General features: G+C 44.6%; 2 protein-coding genes across 2 annotated transcripts in view; both read left to right on the forward strand.

Annotated features, from left to right (window-relative positions):
• Positions 1–12,570, forward strand: part of LOC109310952 (transmembrane protein 47-like) — a 23,569-nt gene extending 10,999 nt beyond the window's left edge. Inside the window, exons 2-3 of the mRNA XM_019536327.1 lie at positions 7,514–7,654; positions 9,696–12,570. Of these exons, the coding sequence (XP_019391872.1) occupies positions 7,514–7,654; positions 9,696–9,877 (323 nt within the window). The 3' untranslated portion in view covers positions 9,878–12,570. The remainder of the gene's footprint in view (positions 1–7,513; positions 7,655–9,695) is intronic.
• A 5,438-nt stretch (positions 12,571–18,008) lies between these two features.
• FAAH2 (fatty acid amide hydrolase 2) overlaps positions 18,009–18,110 on the forward strand; it is a 34,877-nt gene continuing 34,775 nt past the window's right edge. Inside the window, exon 1 of the mRNA XM_019536155.1 lies at positions 18,009–18,092. Coding sequence (XP_019391700.1) covers positions 18,009–18,092 — 84 coding nt within the window. The remainder of the gene's footprint in view (positions 18,093–18,110) is intronic.

Raw genomic sequence — 18,110 nt, forward strand, 5'->3', positions numbered from 1 at the left:
GACTTGAAGGTATCCAGCTTCTCAAGGTGTTCCTTCACGAGGTCAGCATTGATGGAGGGTAGGGGATCCCCCTCACCCAGATTTCCAATTGTAAGTGCTTGTAAACATGACAGCAGTTTAGTCCTCAGGGTTTTATTCTCTGACCCCTACGTTTAAATGGTGGGTTTTTAATTGAAATTTAAAATTTTCCGAGAGGCCTGATCCTTTTTTCTTTTTTTTTTTTTTTGAGCTAGAGGCTGCTCGTGGCTGGGGGGCAAGCTGCCAGCAGGCTGAGTGGCTTCTGACTTCCATGGGGGAGAACCAGCCCTTCTCTCTGTGGTGTCAGCACCCCCTGGGATCCCCAGGTGGGCTATTAGTGGGCTGCGTGCTGCCCCAGCTCAGAGGCAGCAGTTGGCCTGATCCAATTGTTCTCTGAACCTGCCTGCGGAGCAGCATCTGGCGGGCTTCCAGCAGGCAGGCTCAGACAAGAGTTGGATCAGGCCAACTGCTGCCTCTGAGCTGGGGCAGCACCCAGCTCACTAGCAGCCAGCTCAGGGGACCCTTGGGGGCACTGCCACAATGGAAGGAAGGATCAGGGGCCCCCTGCAGCTCAGAGGCCACTCAACCCACTGGCAGCTTGCCCCCTGGCTGCAAGAGAGGTGGGCAGGGCTCCACCAAAAAAAAAGAAAAAAAAAAATTGGCCTTCACCGCTTCTGCCTTAAGCAGGTTCCTGGGGCCACCTGGCAATGGGCTGGCTTGCTCCTGGGGCAGTGCAGGAAGGTGGCAGGAGGCTGGCTGGGTTTGCTGGTGGGTGGAGAAGGTGGTGGAGGCGGTGCACAGGGCACTGGAAGCCCAGGCAGGCTCAGGGAAGTGTTTGATTGGGTCCCTCTGAGCTGGGGCAGCACCCAGCCAGCTAGCAGCCTGCCTGGGCTTCCAGTGCCCCATGCACGGTCCCCACTGCCAGCAAACACAGTTGCCTTCCTGCTGCATTCCCGCACTGCTTCAGGGGCAAGCCAGTCTGTTCCCAGGCAGCCCCAGGCTCCCTGTTGGCCCCAGGAGCCTGCTGAAGGCAAAAGTGGCAAGGGGCCCAATTCTTTTTTTCTGCGGAGCCTGCCCACCTCTCATGTAGCTGGGGGGTGAGCTGACATCTGCATTGTTGCAATTTGCAACATTGCAACCTAAACTACATGAGAGGGATGTAGTTTAGTTTGCAATGATGCAAACTCATTTAAAACCCCCAAAACACTTGCTCATGTACAGCGTGATGCCATTAAGCCACACAAAGTGACATTTTCATCATGTGTACATGGTAATGGCGTTATGTGTACAAGCGCCCCCAGGGAGAGCAGGCAGAGTTGTATGTGAAAAAGCCAATTTGTAGTTTATAACTAATGCTCTCTAATGGCTTTCTGCTTATCCTTAATCTCTGTAGAACTGAGAGACTTTATTAGAGAAGCAAAAGGACCCTGGGAGAGATTTAAAAATAGAAATGGTGTTATTTCTGCCTAGGGTAAGACAGTCAGGCACTTGAGCTGCTGCTAAACTGAGACTCAGGATTGCCTGCATCAGCATTAAACCATTCCCAGTTCTTCTGAATCTGCCACATTCCTACCTGGAATTATTCTGACTAAAGCGCAGAGTACTGTGGATTTAGTGCATAAGCCACTGCCTCATGCTTCATGATGAAAATGCCTAATGATTGAAAATGCCTAATGCTGGCACAAACGTCATCAATGCACATCACAAACTCATGCACAGCTCCTCAGTCTTGAGTGGGCACAAATAGAGCCATTAAGCTTCATTCTATAGAAAAAGAAAAGGCTTGCCAGGATAACTACACTGGCACACTTTCTTTGTGTTGATAGAGTATGTACTGTTTTTCTGGCATAGTTCAAATTTATATTAGTTTCCTGAATAAAGGAATATGTACCAGCCCATGGACTGCTCTGCCTGTGTAATTATATCTATCTGAGGGCTTTTAGTGTTATAAAAGGGTCATCCAGATCATGCTGAAACTGTACCAGAAAAATTTCCTATAGTCCTCAGGGACTGAACTTGGATTATCTGAAACTCAGTGTAATGTCTTATGTTGGGAACAGACTGTTCGTGCCACAAACCCCCAGAGACATAAGCAACTTTGTCCTCATGTTTGTAAAAAGTCAGGGAGGGGCTATGAGCTACTTTGGGGCAGGTCAACAGAAGGCTCTTCACAACGGAAGCAGTCTGCTGCAGGCAAGCCGGCAAAGGGCCAAATAGGCCTATACCGAGCTGTGGAGGAGTCTGGTTTATGTAAATGATGCAATAGTAGGCTCTTCAGCCTCTCCCTGCTGTGCACCAAAGTTTCCAGAAAACACTAGTGCTTCCTGAAGTAACATAAGGAAACCCCACCCCCTACCCCATCACCCTCTGGGACTGCTGCTCCATCTGGTTTATGCCAACATGGGGCTGGGAGAGTTTAGGACATCCGTCATGCTATTAACTTCTAATTAATAGGAGCTCAGGGAAGGTCCTTTGTTGTGATGACAAAGGGTGAGTGAAAAGCCTGACATTTCCAGATGCTTCACTTGTTTGTGTTTTCACACATGCTGCAGCCTAGATTAGAATGAACTCCCAACACAGGATTTAACCCCCTGCATCTCTCCTTGGGCACTTTTTTATACCAGTCTGCTTTTTCTTCCTCTTGGGAGCATTTCCCTGTCTTATAAAAGACAGAGAGTGTTCAATTCACCACAGCCCTTCACCTTGAACTCCATGCAAAGAGGGCGTGAAACTACCATGCTGATCACCTAATGTTTCATAATCCAGATGGTAATTTCATGCCACCTACACTGGTGTATGTGACACAAGAAGTGGATCGGTAATGAATTAGCCTTGCAAGGGTCTTGAAATAGAAGTTGTCACCCTGACATACTGGTGATTGGTAGTACAGGCTGGCTCATGAGTGTCACATGTTTCTACCCCACCAGTATTGACACTTGGTCAGGTTGACAAAAGAGTTCTTTTACATGTATATGTATATTGTGCAATCATCTGTAAAATCAGGACGAAAATGACGGAAGGAGGAAGTAGGGGGAAGGGGAAACAGAACAGGAAACTGTATTTTCCTTTCCATTCTAAGACGTTCTTTAGTCTTTCTTCTCAACAATATTGCATGCAGAAAGCTTGGTAAACAAACCCACACAGCATTATGCTTTGACTCCCGTAATGTCCCATAAATCTAGAGGCAAGATTCAAAAGGCCGTGTTGCAACACCCTGCCTGGTTTTAATTCAGTGCTTGTCATAGTATGTCTTGTGTATTCATGACAGTAAAGTAACTTCAGGATTCTGGAGAAGCAAGTTGTTTTCTATCCCTGTTCACACAGTTCTCGGTGAAGAGTTTAATATGGCTGGCAGGAAGGTGGCATGGTTTGAATGTCTACCTGAGTTCTGCTTAAGTCCTAAATCATGCCCAAGGGGTCTTTTGGAGAGTGGCACAGTGTTGGTGCTAAAATGGTTCTGAAAAGCTGTTCCCATCCCTAGACTTCAGTCTGTCTCACTTTGGGGTTCCAGTTCCTTGTTCCCAGCAGAGAAACAAGACTGTAAATATATCAGTTCTTGCTGAGGGATAGAATGATATCATCACTGTGGTGTTGCAGCAGCATGTTACAAAGTAACATCCTTTGGTGATACAGACATGAAGAACTACATTTTAAAGGTTTATGTTGGAGACAGCTAGATCCAAGGCCCTGAATAAAGCAGATTCATTTAATCACTTTCTTTTGGCCTGATTTTTGAATACCAGCATTGGAGGAGCAAATGTGTAAGATACATGCAAGTACAACATACTTCTGAACTTTATAAATGTCTCATGTAGATATTAGACAGTGTTGACAGCAAGAGAAGAGCTGGGCTTTTTGTGGGAACAGCCTGGGTGTTGCCTGCCTGAGGAAAGAGAACTAGCGAGTTTGAGAGAGCGACTAACTGCTTTTGGAGGGGAGAGACCACCAAGGTCCAATCATTTTTCGTCTTGGAGCTCAAGGCCTGCCCTGACTCTCTGATCTGAGTTCATTTCCTAGCTCTGCCACAGGCTTCCTGTGACCTTTGACAAGTCCCTGAATCTCTGTGCCTGACATCCCAATCTGGAGACTGGAGATAATACTAGTCTACTTAAACTGCATGCCTTTGAGAACGTGTCTACTTATGGTGGTGTAGTGATGCGCTACCTCACTGTACGGCACGCTACAGCGACATAGCAATCACATGGGTCTATACATAATCGCCAGCTATGTCGTCATAGCAGCACACCACCCCCTGGTTATAGTGACATAGCAGTGAAATCCAACTGTGCACTGTTCACAAGGCGCAGTAACCACCCATACCATACCATGCCATGTACTTCCAGAAGGCAGTACTAAAGCGCAGCTCTATAGCAATGTTGCCATACAGCAGTGTGTAGACATGCCCCCTGTGTAGCACAGCTAGGACAAGAGAAGTACCACATGGTATATAATTATGCTACAAACAATAGTATTTTTTCATCCTAAACTCAAAACATCCAGAAATTTAGGAACTGATCATTAGCTATATTCATGTCCACTCTCCACTGTAGAATGCAGCCCCCTCCAGAGTAGATGGCAACATCCTTTTAACACTGAATAACAACATTACTCACCAGTGTCACCATAGGAGGAATTATGTGCTATCCAATTGAACAACCTCATTAAAAATTTGACCAGTTGAGTCATGCTGAGCTACAAATGCAGACATTTATTTAGCAGTGTTGTTGTAGACATGATGGTCCAGGGAATAAGTGAGAAACAAGATTTCTTCTATGATATGTTTTACTGTACTAACTACATAGTTGGGAGAAATGTTAGGCAAGCTTTTGGGCGCAGAATGTCCATCTCTAGATCTGGGGAAAAAAACAGGCTAAGCCAGAACACTATACAACATGGAAGATATCAAAATTTTCCTTTAAAATGGAAAAATCATGACATGAAAGAAAACAGTGCTATCTATTTCCTAAGTTTATGTAGGAAACAAAAGATAAGCCCTAGAGGACTTAATGGGCTAAATCCTATTTTACTTTACATGCCTAAATGGCATGTACACAGCTTTGTAACTGTACTTTTTGGTACTTAAGCACAGTTTAGGATTCTGTTCCCCTGTGACAAGACAGGGCATGGGCCCTGCCACATATGAAGTGGAGGAAAAGGAGGGCCCTCTCACCTTCTAGCCCAACAGTTAGGGCCCATGGCATAATTATGGGAGGCTGAGTGGGGCACCAGTCAAAGGAGCTGATTCAGAGGGTGTGCCAGAATGAGAGCTTCTGGGGAATCTGCATGGTAGCAGCAGTAGCCAGTGTGTAGGGAGCCCACTGCAGCCATGACATGGGGATCCCACATGGCAGCAGTAACTGCCATGATGTTGCGGGGCCTGAGTGGCAATAGCAGTGGTGGTGGTGGTAATGACAACAATAGGAGCAGCACTTAGCCTCCCAACAGAAGCAGCACATACCTTTACTGAGCATTAGTCTAATTTAACGAGCAGTAAAGCATCATCATCTACACATGTGCACCTGTACCTACAGGTACTAGAGAACCAACACATTAACTAATGGGCTGTACTACTCGGGTCAGCCCAGGTTGTAGGGGGCTACACTGCTGCCTGGCTATTGCAGGTCTCTGCAGGGCAAAGGAGAAAGCTGTCCCAGCTGGGCTGGCAACTCCGGGACAGCTCCTGGCCCCCCTCTCCCAGGGCTCAGGACTAATCCCTGTGTCCCTACCAGCCGAGTCTGGCACCAGGGTTAGCTTGGAGCTCTCCCTGGCTGCTGCAGGGGAGGAGAGCAGGGCAGGAGCAGTTCTGGACTGGGCTGCTCCTGTCTGGCTCCATCTGCTTCTGACATGGGCTCACATGTAGATGTGCACTTGGGAGCACTTTCATGAGCCTGAATTTTCTGTGCAGAAAATTCAGGTGCATCAGTTGCATGTGTAAATGCACCCTCATAGTCTATCTTATGAGATAAATCCCTTCCAGTCATCCTCTGGCTAGAATACAAGCAGTAAGATCTGGAACGTATGACTGCATCGGTGCAAAATTCTTGCTGGTGTTAGGCAGAATCATGTACCTAAATCTAGGGCAATATAAGCTCCCAATATAAGCTGCTGCACTCCATTCAGATGTACAATGACCGAATGGTGCCAACATGTTTGAAGACTGGCCCTGTGATATAAGAACATAGCTTAGGTTCCTCTTCTCTCCATCAGGGAAGCAAACCAGAGATAAGTACAGCATCCCAAAGTCCTTTTGTGCTGTCATCTGGCCATTTGGCTGTGACACCACCTGAAATAACAACAAATCCCAAATAACAAAGCAAAGTCAGTAATTCTCCAGCAAGAGTGTTTGGGGCCCTTTCATAGTTCCTTCTCTGCAGCAGATGTTGGCAGCAGAGACAGCACTGTGGTGAACAGAAGGGCTGGGAGGGTTCAATACACATCTCTTCTAAATGTAACAAATTGCTGTGGGGCGTCTGGGACCTGATCTAATAGCATTGTAAAAAGAAGGCAAACTCCCTAGATTCCATCAGGCAAGACATTGTGGAACTACAGAGATATTAGTGGCTGACCTTGAAAAAAGTTGTATTTTCCTTCTGCAGTGATTTTTAGGAGTGGTACATTCACTAGTTTGACATATTTAAAGGTAAGATTTTTAAAGTTATTTTAATTGTTTCTTTATAGGGAAAATTAGATGAGTGTAGTCTCAAGGATTTTAAACTTTTTATCTCTTATTAAAGCTACACAAAGTACAACTTGAATCACATGGGACCAAGTGCTTAAGATGAAACAGACATGAAGGTCAAACTCACTGCTGGTGAAAAAGGACTTTGCCACTGAAGTACAGTAATTAGAAGTTAGAACTGTCTGGTTATAAATTGGATCCATGGCCTTCTCAGCAAAAAACAAAATTGCTGTGTGAATCTTTCAGGTTTCTGAGGGCTTTCCCAAAAACAAGCAAGTTCTCAAACTGGGCTATAAAATTCAATCTGCTACCTTTTGGAAAATAAATCCAAGAAACAAGGCACTAAGGGGCATCTTAAGATGACTGTTTCCTTTCATCCTTATATTATTTTCTAAGTATTTCTCATAACTTATCCTAGTCACAAATAAGGAAGGACTTTCTTCAGCTTTCCTCATAAGACTGTTTCGGCAGCCATTCAGCAAAGAATATGATAACTTGGTACCAGATTTCCTAGTCCAAACTTCCAGCTGTCTCAAGCTAAGGATTCCTTCCGTAATTTTTCTTTGTCCTTACCACCAAAGATTTTCCCTTTTTTTTAACGTTAACACTTTGCAGAATAATGTGTGATGCTGATGCAGCATTTTGAAGATATGAAGCACTATAAATGGTTTGGCATTAGCTTTACTGAAGATCAGAGGAAAATCCAGGCCATGGGTGCCAATATTTGAATGTCTGCTCTTGCTCCTTGATGGTACAAGAATATGTTTTGTCATTGATGAGTATTTTCCTTCCCAATTGTGTTCTTTGCTCTTCTAGACTGGCAAGTAGCTACTCTGGTGTTAATCCTGACAGCAGCTACCATTACCTTGTTGTCATTTCTTGTCTCCCTAATCTCCTTCTGCCTGGGGACCTATAGGCGATATTACAGAATTGTTGCTGTTCTCCTCTTTGCTGCAGGTAAGTCACTGCTCTATTAATAGACTACATATTCATGCTTTTCTTATTTTATGGGATAAACTCTCTTCTGAGTTGTGTTTTGTGCAACTGCGCTAAAATCATGTCAGATTTATTGGCCCCAGAAGATTCCAAAATGGAATCTATAGTTCTGTAGGATCCATGGAGTTGTGCAATGTGATTTAAACCCTAATGCTCTTTTATACAGAAGTACGGCCTAGGGGCTCAGGATGGGAACCTTAGGGTATGTACAGAAGTTGCTTTTTCACCATTTAAAGTACTATACTGCTGTGACTTAACAGAAGTGAATGGTTTTATATTTAAAAAATGGGTATAGTGCTTTAAATTAACCCTTGTTAAATGAGGTGTTAAATTTTAAGTGCTGTATTTTACAGTATTTTAGCAACCTACAGTACTTTAAAGAACTTCTGTACACTAGTCACATTTCTGACCAGTATGGAAGCCCCAGGAAACTGCGGGGCACCCCCTGCTTCCTAGCTTGGAAAATCCTGGGAGGCTCAGAGGCACTTCCACCAGACATTGTACTTCTGTCATATTTAAGAGTGCTGTAACTTTATAGTGCTATAAAAAAGTGCTTTGAATTATAGCTCTATAAAATGTACATGGAGCACTTTTATATAAATCCCTAGTATCTTGAGACCTGTAGTCTGTCAGGGCTGTATCTCTGCACTAAAGACCAGCAGAAGTAACCATTTTATATATAGACATGAGGTACAGCCCTCATACTCCCCTTGCCCATAAGATCCCTGGTGATGGACTGTCCAAAACTTATCCAGCTATTAACAGCTAGCTTTAACATATTCCCCAAGGAGGCAGTGAACAGCTTCACTTTCTACCATTTATAATCTCACCTACCAAACTCTGGGCAATGATAAAGCTACCTTAATATATAACAAATTGGAATATTGCTAGATAATATTAGAAGGCCATGTTTTTAGGTGGTGATTCTTGTTTACTTTTGACAAAAGTTTTATAAGGTTTCAGAGCATAATCAGTTCATTTTTGTGATAGTTTAGTTTAGGTTCCAACTTCTGTGTTACATGAATGAATAAAAAAACACTATCAATATAACACTTTCAGTGGAAACTGTTTGGAATACAGATTCCCTGAGGAATTGTAAACCCAAAACCAACATCATGCTAGTGAACAGAAATGACTAGAAATGAATTATGAACTAATACAAAACTGATCAGTCTTAGTTCCATCCTTGGAATGAATGAACATCACAGAGAAGAAGAAAGGAAACTATTAAATCCTTTTCTGAACTCTACCTTAAATTAAAAATCTTACCTCTTTAAAACCCTCCAATGGGTTTTGCTTGAGCACTTTTAGGCCACTAACTTGACTGGCTTTAAAAGCAGCTAGGATAAGGATCTCAACCACCACTTGTTCTAGTTTTGCGCAACCAAATTTCCGACAGTTTTTGCTAAACCAAAAACATCTGCAGTTAGCCTCTGCTTTATATAAATCAAACGCAATACAGTTCTGTACTAGGTTTTTAAATAGCACTGATTTGTAAACATGGCTCTAGTGTACTTGTCTGGGTGGTCTGAAAGGGGGAGGGGAGATATCAAGATTACCAACAAACATATTCTTCTAATTTTTGAAGATTAAGTATTTGGGGCTTACCTGAAGTAGTGAAGAGAGCTTGAGTGCAGAGTCCACTGAAAAGCGCTGGCAGGGAGTTCCAGGACAGAGAACATGTCCTAGATGGCATCAGCAGGCTGCCCCCGTGAGGAGGCTCACAAATGGACTAGAGCTGATAGGAATGGCTGTTGAGCTTTGAGGAAACCTATGATACTGGCATCCTAACAGCTTCACAGGGCACTGTGATGAGGAAGATCACAACATTGGTGCAGCCCGCGTGGCCACGCATGGTTGAAGGAAAGTAGGCTATGATACTTTGCTCAAAAACAGGCTGGGTGGAAGGATGTGTACTAGACCAATCAGTTCAACAACAGCTTTTTAATTTTCGATTTTAACCAGATGACTCTTTCCCCACCCCATTTCCTCCTTGGCCCAGTGGTCTTGCAGGTCTGCGCTTTGATTCTCTATCCAATCAAATTCATCGACAGCAGCATGCTGAGGAGCTACCACGAATTCAACTGGGGGTATGGCCTGGGCTGGGGATCTGCTATCTTCATGCTGGGTGCAGCCATCCTTTACTGCCTGCGCACAGACATTTATGAGGATGCCTATTACTAAGGCAGGCAGAGGAGGTGACTGGCCACATCATATCATTGGACTACTATTAGATTGACTGGACCAGAGTGGGAGGGGCAGGAGGGTAGGAAAGGGAGTTAGTGGATCCACAAGACATCGAAGCACAAGCTTGGCAGCAAGTAGACAAAATAAATGAAAGAGGTGGACATGAAGATGTGGAAGTGGATGCTCATCAAGAGGCTGGGGAAATATGGAACAAAATGGGATATAGCTCATCAGTCCTATTCCGTCTCTCATGCATTTCCCTTCTTTTTTAACACAGGGAAGTAGCATGTCCTGCCTTTTAGAGCATGGCTTATATTGGTTAAGAGGGACATCTTTGTTTTTATTTTGATATATTTTCACATCCTTGGTGCTCTAGAAATAATATACTATTTGGGTCTTTTAAAGACTTATTTGTAAGACATGAGTTGGGAGTGTAATTATTTGGTTTTGGGAAGCTTTTAGATGAAGGCATGCAGAGTTTGCATCTCCTTTTGGGGTCTTCTCTGTGCATAATGTGTTCTGATGTGGAAAAGAATAAATTAAAGAACCTGCCACAGCCTGCATACACATTTCTTTCAGAGATTTTAATGGCTTGGGTGACCTAGTCACTGCGGGGTATGAAGAGAGGCCAGAGTTGAAAAGGTCTGGGATGTAAATAGGCATGAAGTGCAGATTAAGCTCTTTGGAGCTAACATGTAAAGCAGATGCAGCAAAGGGGTCCTGCAAAATGTTCATTCCTGAAATAATTTTGAGATTTGTAGCCTGAATTTTTTTAGTCCATGTTGATCAAAGGACTTTTTTTTCTTAAAAAAAAATCAGAGGGAAAACTGCAATCTGGTGTAATGGCAATTTAAACAGCATTGCCACAAACCAGTGGAAGCACCCAAATTAGGACAGTTACTGCAAAACCTGTGTTACCACAGCCCCACTGATATAAGGAAGTAGCAATTGGCAGGGCATGAATTTGTACCATATTCATAAACCAAGGCTGAGTTGTAAAAGTGCCTTCAACTAGAAATGTAGGGTGTGTGACCTAAGCTTTTTACTGTATTATAGCTAATGTAGGTCAGTTATAAATTGCTGTTTCCATGGATTTACATTGCATGCACTGAAAATGTGTGTGGAGTATTCCTTTTGAAATATTCCTGGTTAACATGCAATCCATGTCCCAAACAGTTTTTGTATGGTTTACATCAGGGGCATCAAACATACAGTGTGCAGGCCAAATCCAGCCCACAGAGCCATATGATCTGGCCTGCAGGTTTATGTGCCAGCCCTGCATGCTGCATGTGGGCTGGACCCCATGCCTCATGTGCTGCAAGCTGCACAGGGGGTTGGTCTGGGGTGGTGCATGCAGCCTGCACCCTGGATATCTGTCATGTGCAGTGCTGGATCCAGCCTGCACTCCACGGGCAGCATGTGCCTCATGCCAGCATAAGGGTATGTGGGCACAGCAAGCCCCTAACCCAGTGCGTGCTGCATGTAGCATGTTGGACTGTGCCCTGGACCATACTCCTGTGCTGCCTGCAGCACTGGATTCAGTTTGCATGCCATGGGCAGAGCACACCTTGTGCTGGCTTGGGGGACTGGACCATGCTGTTTGTGGCAGACAGGCTGGACCTGACACTGTGGGTACTCCACAGGACTGTCTGTCTCTGTTCAGCCCGTAGACTGGCTCAGGAACGCTCCTCTAGTTTATGGGATTGGATGAATTTAACACCCTTGGTTTAAGTAGAACACTATTTTTAAATGGGCAATGTAACATCAAAGTTAAATCATGCAAGGTAAAAGGTTCCTGTAGTTTCCAGTCATCTAACTGAAAGCCCAATTATCTACTATGAACCAGATTTTATTCCACCTATTCAGCCCCTAAGTATGATCCTATTCCACCTTGGAAAACTATTCATGACAAGATAGATGTGTCTTCCTCCTGTTCACTGCTTTTTGTGACTTAATTTTAAGGCTAATATGATGGAGTGTTAAAAAAACAGGCACATCAGTATTTTTGCAGAGATCTGAGCCAGGTGGGATAGGGCCACAGTTAGGCATTTAAGTCCAGTTGTATACCTAATATCTGTAATAGGATCTGGACCTGTGTGTGTAAATAGGAACTCGCATTCACTAGTTTTCATAAAGTTTTAAAGGGTTCCTTGAAAACCCCAGTCCCACTGTAATATTACTAGAAAAACTAATCTATCAGCATTGATGCATTATTAATTTTTCACTTGGGAATGTGAGAAACCATTCCATATAAATCAATGCCTTACAGTATATTCAGGAGGTCCCCATAAATGCTCACCAAATTCACTCCTACTGTGGCTTCTTAGTCCTCATGGTCCACATGTTTAATCAACTTCTGTATGACTCTCTTGTCCCCTTAAGATGAGTACAAAAAGGAGCAAAATTGGAACAAATGTGTTTCAAGTTATTTGACACTACACTATGATAAAGCAAAGTAACAGCTCCACTGTGTGGCCAGAGTCAGAATCTGTACTATAAAATCAGTGCAAGTCACCAGTGGAGACCGAAGCCAAGTGGGGCGAGGAAGTACAGGATAATATCGTTACTACACACAGGATATATGGCAGTGTTTGTTGCTGTGGCAACTGCATCCCTACAGCAGGGCAGGAAGAAACAGTCCCTTTTACCTGAGAGTCTTATCATCTAAAAAAAAAAGAGAAAAATGATGGCAGAATGGGATTCAGCATTGTTCAGTTGTGGTATCGCACCAGTTGAGAAGACTGTGAGGGAAGAGGAACCCTGACAAAACCTTGTGAATTTATTTTGACTTATTCTATTCCCCATAACTCTTAAAATTTCAGCTTCTAAAATTAATCTTCTCTACCCTCTCCACACCACAAAATCCTTACCTAAACTGCTGGCTACATCCTTAAATCTTCTGTCCCAAAGTCAGTGATTCCCATTCCCACAAGTCTTCAGCCAAATGTCACCTGCCTTTTTTTATAAAGGCAGAGAACAAGCTTTGACATGCATGTATTTCAAAGAGGTAAGAGGCTGTTGAATAAGGATTTATGAATAACTGGGTTTCTGGTTTGTGAGCCATATCAAAAACTGATAATTCATTTTGTGTCAATCCTAACAAATTATTCTGGTTTAGATGTCAAGGTAAAAAGCAAACTCCACCCCTCCAAATGTAAAAAAAATATGCTTTTGTTCCATATAAAACATTTTAAAAATTTGGCTTTGGGGTTTTATTTTAAAATTAAATTAATGGAAATTCCAAATTAAACATTATTTGGAAATGAATCAGTTTTGGTCAACATTTTTGAAGAAACAAAAATGACTCCCTTGAATTGTTTCCCTTTTTTTGGCTGAAACATTATGATCATTTTAATGCAAATCTGCAAGTTGTTCAGTTGACCCAAATATGTAGTTTTCAGTGAAAAGAGTTGCCTAGCTCTGCTGAACTGTGGGCTCCTGGGCTCTTAGCCAGCAAGGCTCCTTCCACTCTGTTTTTCCTATTGCTGTCTTTGTCAGCATGAATCTGAGATGGCTTCATTATTTACAAAAAAAGAGGATAAATCTACCCTGACCAGCCCCAAATTTAAGACTTCTTAAAGTTGTTAGCAATAATGAAAAGATTGGGGCCACACCATGGTGTGCAGGGTTTTAGAAGTATGGATCTGTTTTAGCCATCTGAAGTGCTTTGTGCTAAAGTGATGAATTAGGGTACAGAATTGTGTGTGATCTTAATTGTATATTTCCATAACCTTTTACTCTTGGTATTTTATCATTTAAACTGTGTTTTAGAATTAACTGGCTTTCTAGTGTTTTCAAAAATAAAATGCAATTTTAAAATGTCTATCCTCTAATTATTTTTTTTAAATAAACATTAACATCTGGGATTAAAGGTGCCATATTAACAAAAATACCCAATACAACTTTCTACCTGGGAAGGATAGTTACTTTTTGGAGGATGACTCCCATATCACTCACTGATTCAATAATAGCTGCCAACTAGCACAGTATTGTTATATATTGTGCTCAGTGGAAATGCATTAGTTGATGTCAACCAAAAACATATATTTTTGTGATTTCTTTGTTGGTCTAATAAAAGGTATCATATCTCTGAACCAGGAGTTCTAGAGTTTTGCATTTATTTTTGTCTCAGACCATCACAGCTACCAAATACATCCCTGACCCAAATAAGTGGTGGTTTATCTAGTGTGAACTTCAAAGCTTGGACTCTAAAGCAAAAGTTGCCAGACAAAGATAAAGGAGATGTGCTTGGTGGAAAGTGAACACCTGCCTGATAACTGCTGGAGGCGGTGCTGCACTATGCAGACAAACCAGAGAACGTAGGTGTGACTCACCAAAAACAGATGTGGAAGCAAAGTTACTTAGAAAAGGTGTAGTTCTATTTCAAGCTTCTCCTCATCTCCTCCCCCCTTTCCTCCATCATTCAAATTCCTTTGCACAAGAACTCAGGAATGATAAACGGAACAGTAACAGTGAATGAAATACAACAAAAAGCTTGTGAGGGGAAAAATTCAAGATATTTCTATGTGCTTATGCTAAACTCCAGATGATCAATGTGGATTGGTTTTTTTTTATTCTTTTACAAAGCATTGTGTAAGCTTAGACAGAATCCCAGGGATCCAGAGGGAGTTCTGGACTAATTTCACCAATGTATCATTGATTTGCACCAGGCAGGTGATTTGATCTAAACCTAGAACTGTTTTAACTAGCCCAGAGAACATCATCCAGTGTATGTTGGGTTCTCCCACAGGACAAAACCAACATAGATGCTCTCAAACTACCATTTCCTTACTCTTATCAAGAGGGGAGGGGGAGGGGGAGGGCAGAAAACTGAAGGAAAAGCAAGGGCTATTCCACTTCAGTCTACAGCAATATTTCAGCTCCTGTGGAACTGCTCATAATTGGTGTTCAGTTAGAGCAACCTCTGGGTACACAGGTGCTTGGATATTATTGCAAGCCAGGATGGAAGATGTGGAAGAATCTAAATAAGAATATCTTGTGGCACATTGAGAGAAGTGACCATTTGCACATCAGCCACCACCCAAATCTGAGCATACAAGTCTGAAGAAGCCAGGTAGGTTTTGGGTGCAGCAGAGTTTGTCACTTTGCCAAGGTCTGAGTGTAGGATGTACAGACACTTGCAGTTAGACCTTTTTAGTTGGAAAAGTCTCATATGAAGCATTTTTTCTAAAGACAGAAGTGCAGTAATGTTTTTTACAGCCTGAATGCCTGTCTAACTATGAAGCTAGATTGGGAAAGTCAGCAGAACTCAGAAATTTCCCCACACTCTGACAGGACCCTGGGAGCATGGCAGATCCTCACCTTTACACCTGGGTAGTTTTTACGAACTTTCTGTGAAATATTTTTGTGATGCAATTAAAGTTTGCTAGAGACTAGGGAAGCTTTATTTCTATGGCCAAGAAAACTACCTCCAAAACTGAGTATACACGAGGGGTAAAAGATAATCCTATGCATGGATTTCATGAAAGGTTCATGAAGGAAACAAGTGTAAAATTTCTGGGCCATGCTTCTGTTTAAAGATCGTATGATTAGAAAGCACTTCAGATTACAGTACTTCAGAAAGAGTGAATGATACCTCTGCTTTGTTTCAAAGTCAGCTAGGCTAATTTACTTCCAATTAAAATTTCTCCTCCACCTAAGATGGCACAGGTGGACCATAGTACATGGACTCGAATATACCAGGAAGGCTTTCATGGGTGGGAGGACACTTAAATACAAACAGGTGGGAAAGCTTATCAGTGTCCCAGGGGAGAAAAAAACTCGTATCTCCCAAAAATTTTTTTTTTGCAGTCTTTATCAAGCTGAAGCCAGTTCCTTCTTAGTAGGCCTAGACTGACATTTTCTGTGGAAACCTGGTATTCTCCCAGGCTCTGTAGGCTTGCTGTGAATTACTTTACAAAGAAGGCAAGGTAGCGATGTATCTTATAGACTAACTGAATCAGACACGCATAAGTTTTCCCATGCACCAGCTCCCTCCATCAGAGCCTGTCTTAGAAATGCTTTGCCTGTGCTTTCAGTGAGCAGGACTCTGCCACTACAAAGCATGTTTGATAAAGGAGGCAGTTCCTCTTTAGGCAAGGCCACCCATACCACCATTGTCTGAGAACTTTCGCCTTTGGTGAGTGGGACTCTCCTCCCTGCCTGGCAGGAGCAGGAGAATGGAGAAACCCAAGTCCCTTCAGGTCTCTCTGGGTGCATTGCCTCTCCTGGTGACGGCCCCTGGCTGGACTCAGAAGGCAGCTAGAGAAGTACCTTTGTAGACTGGCTAAATAACACACACGGATCATAATCCCTATATTGTATTTATTTATTTACACACAGGGCTCATAATCCCCATGCTGTATTTTATTTATACACACATGCACACACACGGCTCATAATCACTATACTGTATTTATATATATATTATACACACCTACACACACACATATATTTTTATATAATAAACTAGCCAATTGTCTGTCAAGAATGACGGGGGCGGGGGCTGGGATGGAGTGTCACCACCTAATGCCCCATGCTGCCGCTGTTCTGCGTCTTGCAGGGAGTGTGTGTGTGTGGGGGGGGGGTCTCCTTCATCCGCTGCCTGGTCCTAGGTGCAGCTTTGGAATCACGGCTCAGCTCCCCACGCTTGGAGCACTCTGATTGGCTGTTTCCGTCAGCCAATCAGAGTGCCAATAAAGCGTTACGGACAGACAGGCAGGCAGAGACAAACTCAGGCTTTTATAATATTAGAACTAGCGAACTGTCCGGCAAGACTGAAGCGGCGGGGGGGTGTACAGGGACAGAGGCCTGCATCCCCCTCCCTCGGCCGAGGGCCATTTCCCCTCTCCCCACCGCCGCTTTAGGCCGGGGCCTGGGGCGTTTCCCCCTCCCCCCCTGCTAATTTGGGTCGGGGCCAGGCCCGCTCCCTACCTCCCTCCCCTGCCACTTTGGTCTGGGATCAGGGTCGTTCCCCGCTCCCCCCTGTTCCTTCAGGCTGGGGCCGGGGCCAGGGCTGTTCCCCCTCTGCCGCTTCGGGCCGGGGCTGCGCCCGTGACCGCAGCCGCCTTCATGGTGGCAGTGAGGAGCAGCCACCAGTAACCCCCTTCCCCTTCCCCTTCCTGCTCCCCTCCCTGCAGCCGTTGCAGGCGGGCGGCGGCCCCTGGCTCCAAGCAGACCCAGGGGGGACGAGGCCAGCGCGCTCTGGTACCTGTCGTCCGCCTCTACCTCCAAGGAGGTCTGCTGGCTTCGCCCCCCGGCCCTCCGGCTCCTCAGTCGCCACTTTCGTGGCGGTCTGGCAAGAATGACGCGGGGAGGGGGGGGGAGTAGGATGGGTTTCCCCCGCTCGGGCGCGCTCCCGCGTTACCTCGCCCCCCTGCTCTGTCCCCACCATCATGGCTAAGAGCTGCCTTCTAGCAGAAGGCCGAGACAGCCAATCAGAGTGCGAATAAAGCCTTACAGCCAGACAGACAAACTTAGGAATTTATAATATTATTCTTAAAGGGCTTAGTCCATCTGTCTGTAACACTCTTGGAGCACTCCGATTGGTTAGTGAAACAACCAATCAGAGTGTAGGGGGTGAGGCCAGGGCCCTGGGAAGGGCAAGCTTCCCTACCCCTGCTCCCGGGCGGGGTGGTGTGCGGCCGGTCTCCCAACCCCAAGTGCGCCAAGAGCGTTATGGACAGACAGGCGGACTAAGCCCTTTCTTGTATAAGTATACACACATACATGTATATGTGTATATATGTATAATAGGCAGACGGTTTTGGGGTAAATCTGACATCTTTTATTAGACCAACTCAAATGGTCTAATAGAAGATATCAGATTTACTCAGAACACCTTGTCTGCCATGTCCTTAGACCAACACGGCTACAGCCAACACCCAATACGTACATGGTCATATTATACATTACGTTGATATATTATACGCTCCGCCTCTGGAGCACGACCCAAGGCCTTGCCCTCTCCTTCGACCGCCTTTCCCCCCTAGACCTGGATACGTCACTCAGCAGCGCGTGGGGGCGTGGCTTAAGCTGGCCCAGGCCCGCTTGCGCGACTGGCTTCGGACCTGGTGCGCGCCTCCGCGGCCCCCGGTGCGCCCTGGGTCCAGTCCCGCCCCGCCCGGCAATGCCGCTGTCGCGCGCGGAGCGCTGCCTCGTGCTGCTGCTGCAGCTGCTGTCGCGCGCCCTCCTGGCGCTGCTGGCCCTGGCGGCGCGAGCCTCCTCCGCG

This window comes from Crocodylus porosus, unplaced genomic scaffold (genome assembly GCF_001723895.1).
Source record: "Crocodylus porosus isolate Cpor-Errol unplaced genomic scaffold, CroPor_comp1, whole genome shotgun sequence".
NCBI lineage: Eukaryota > Metazoa > Chordata > Crocodylia > Crocodylidae > Crocodylus > Crocodylus porosus.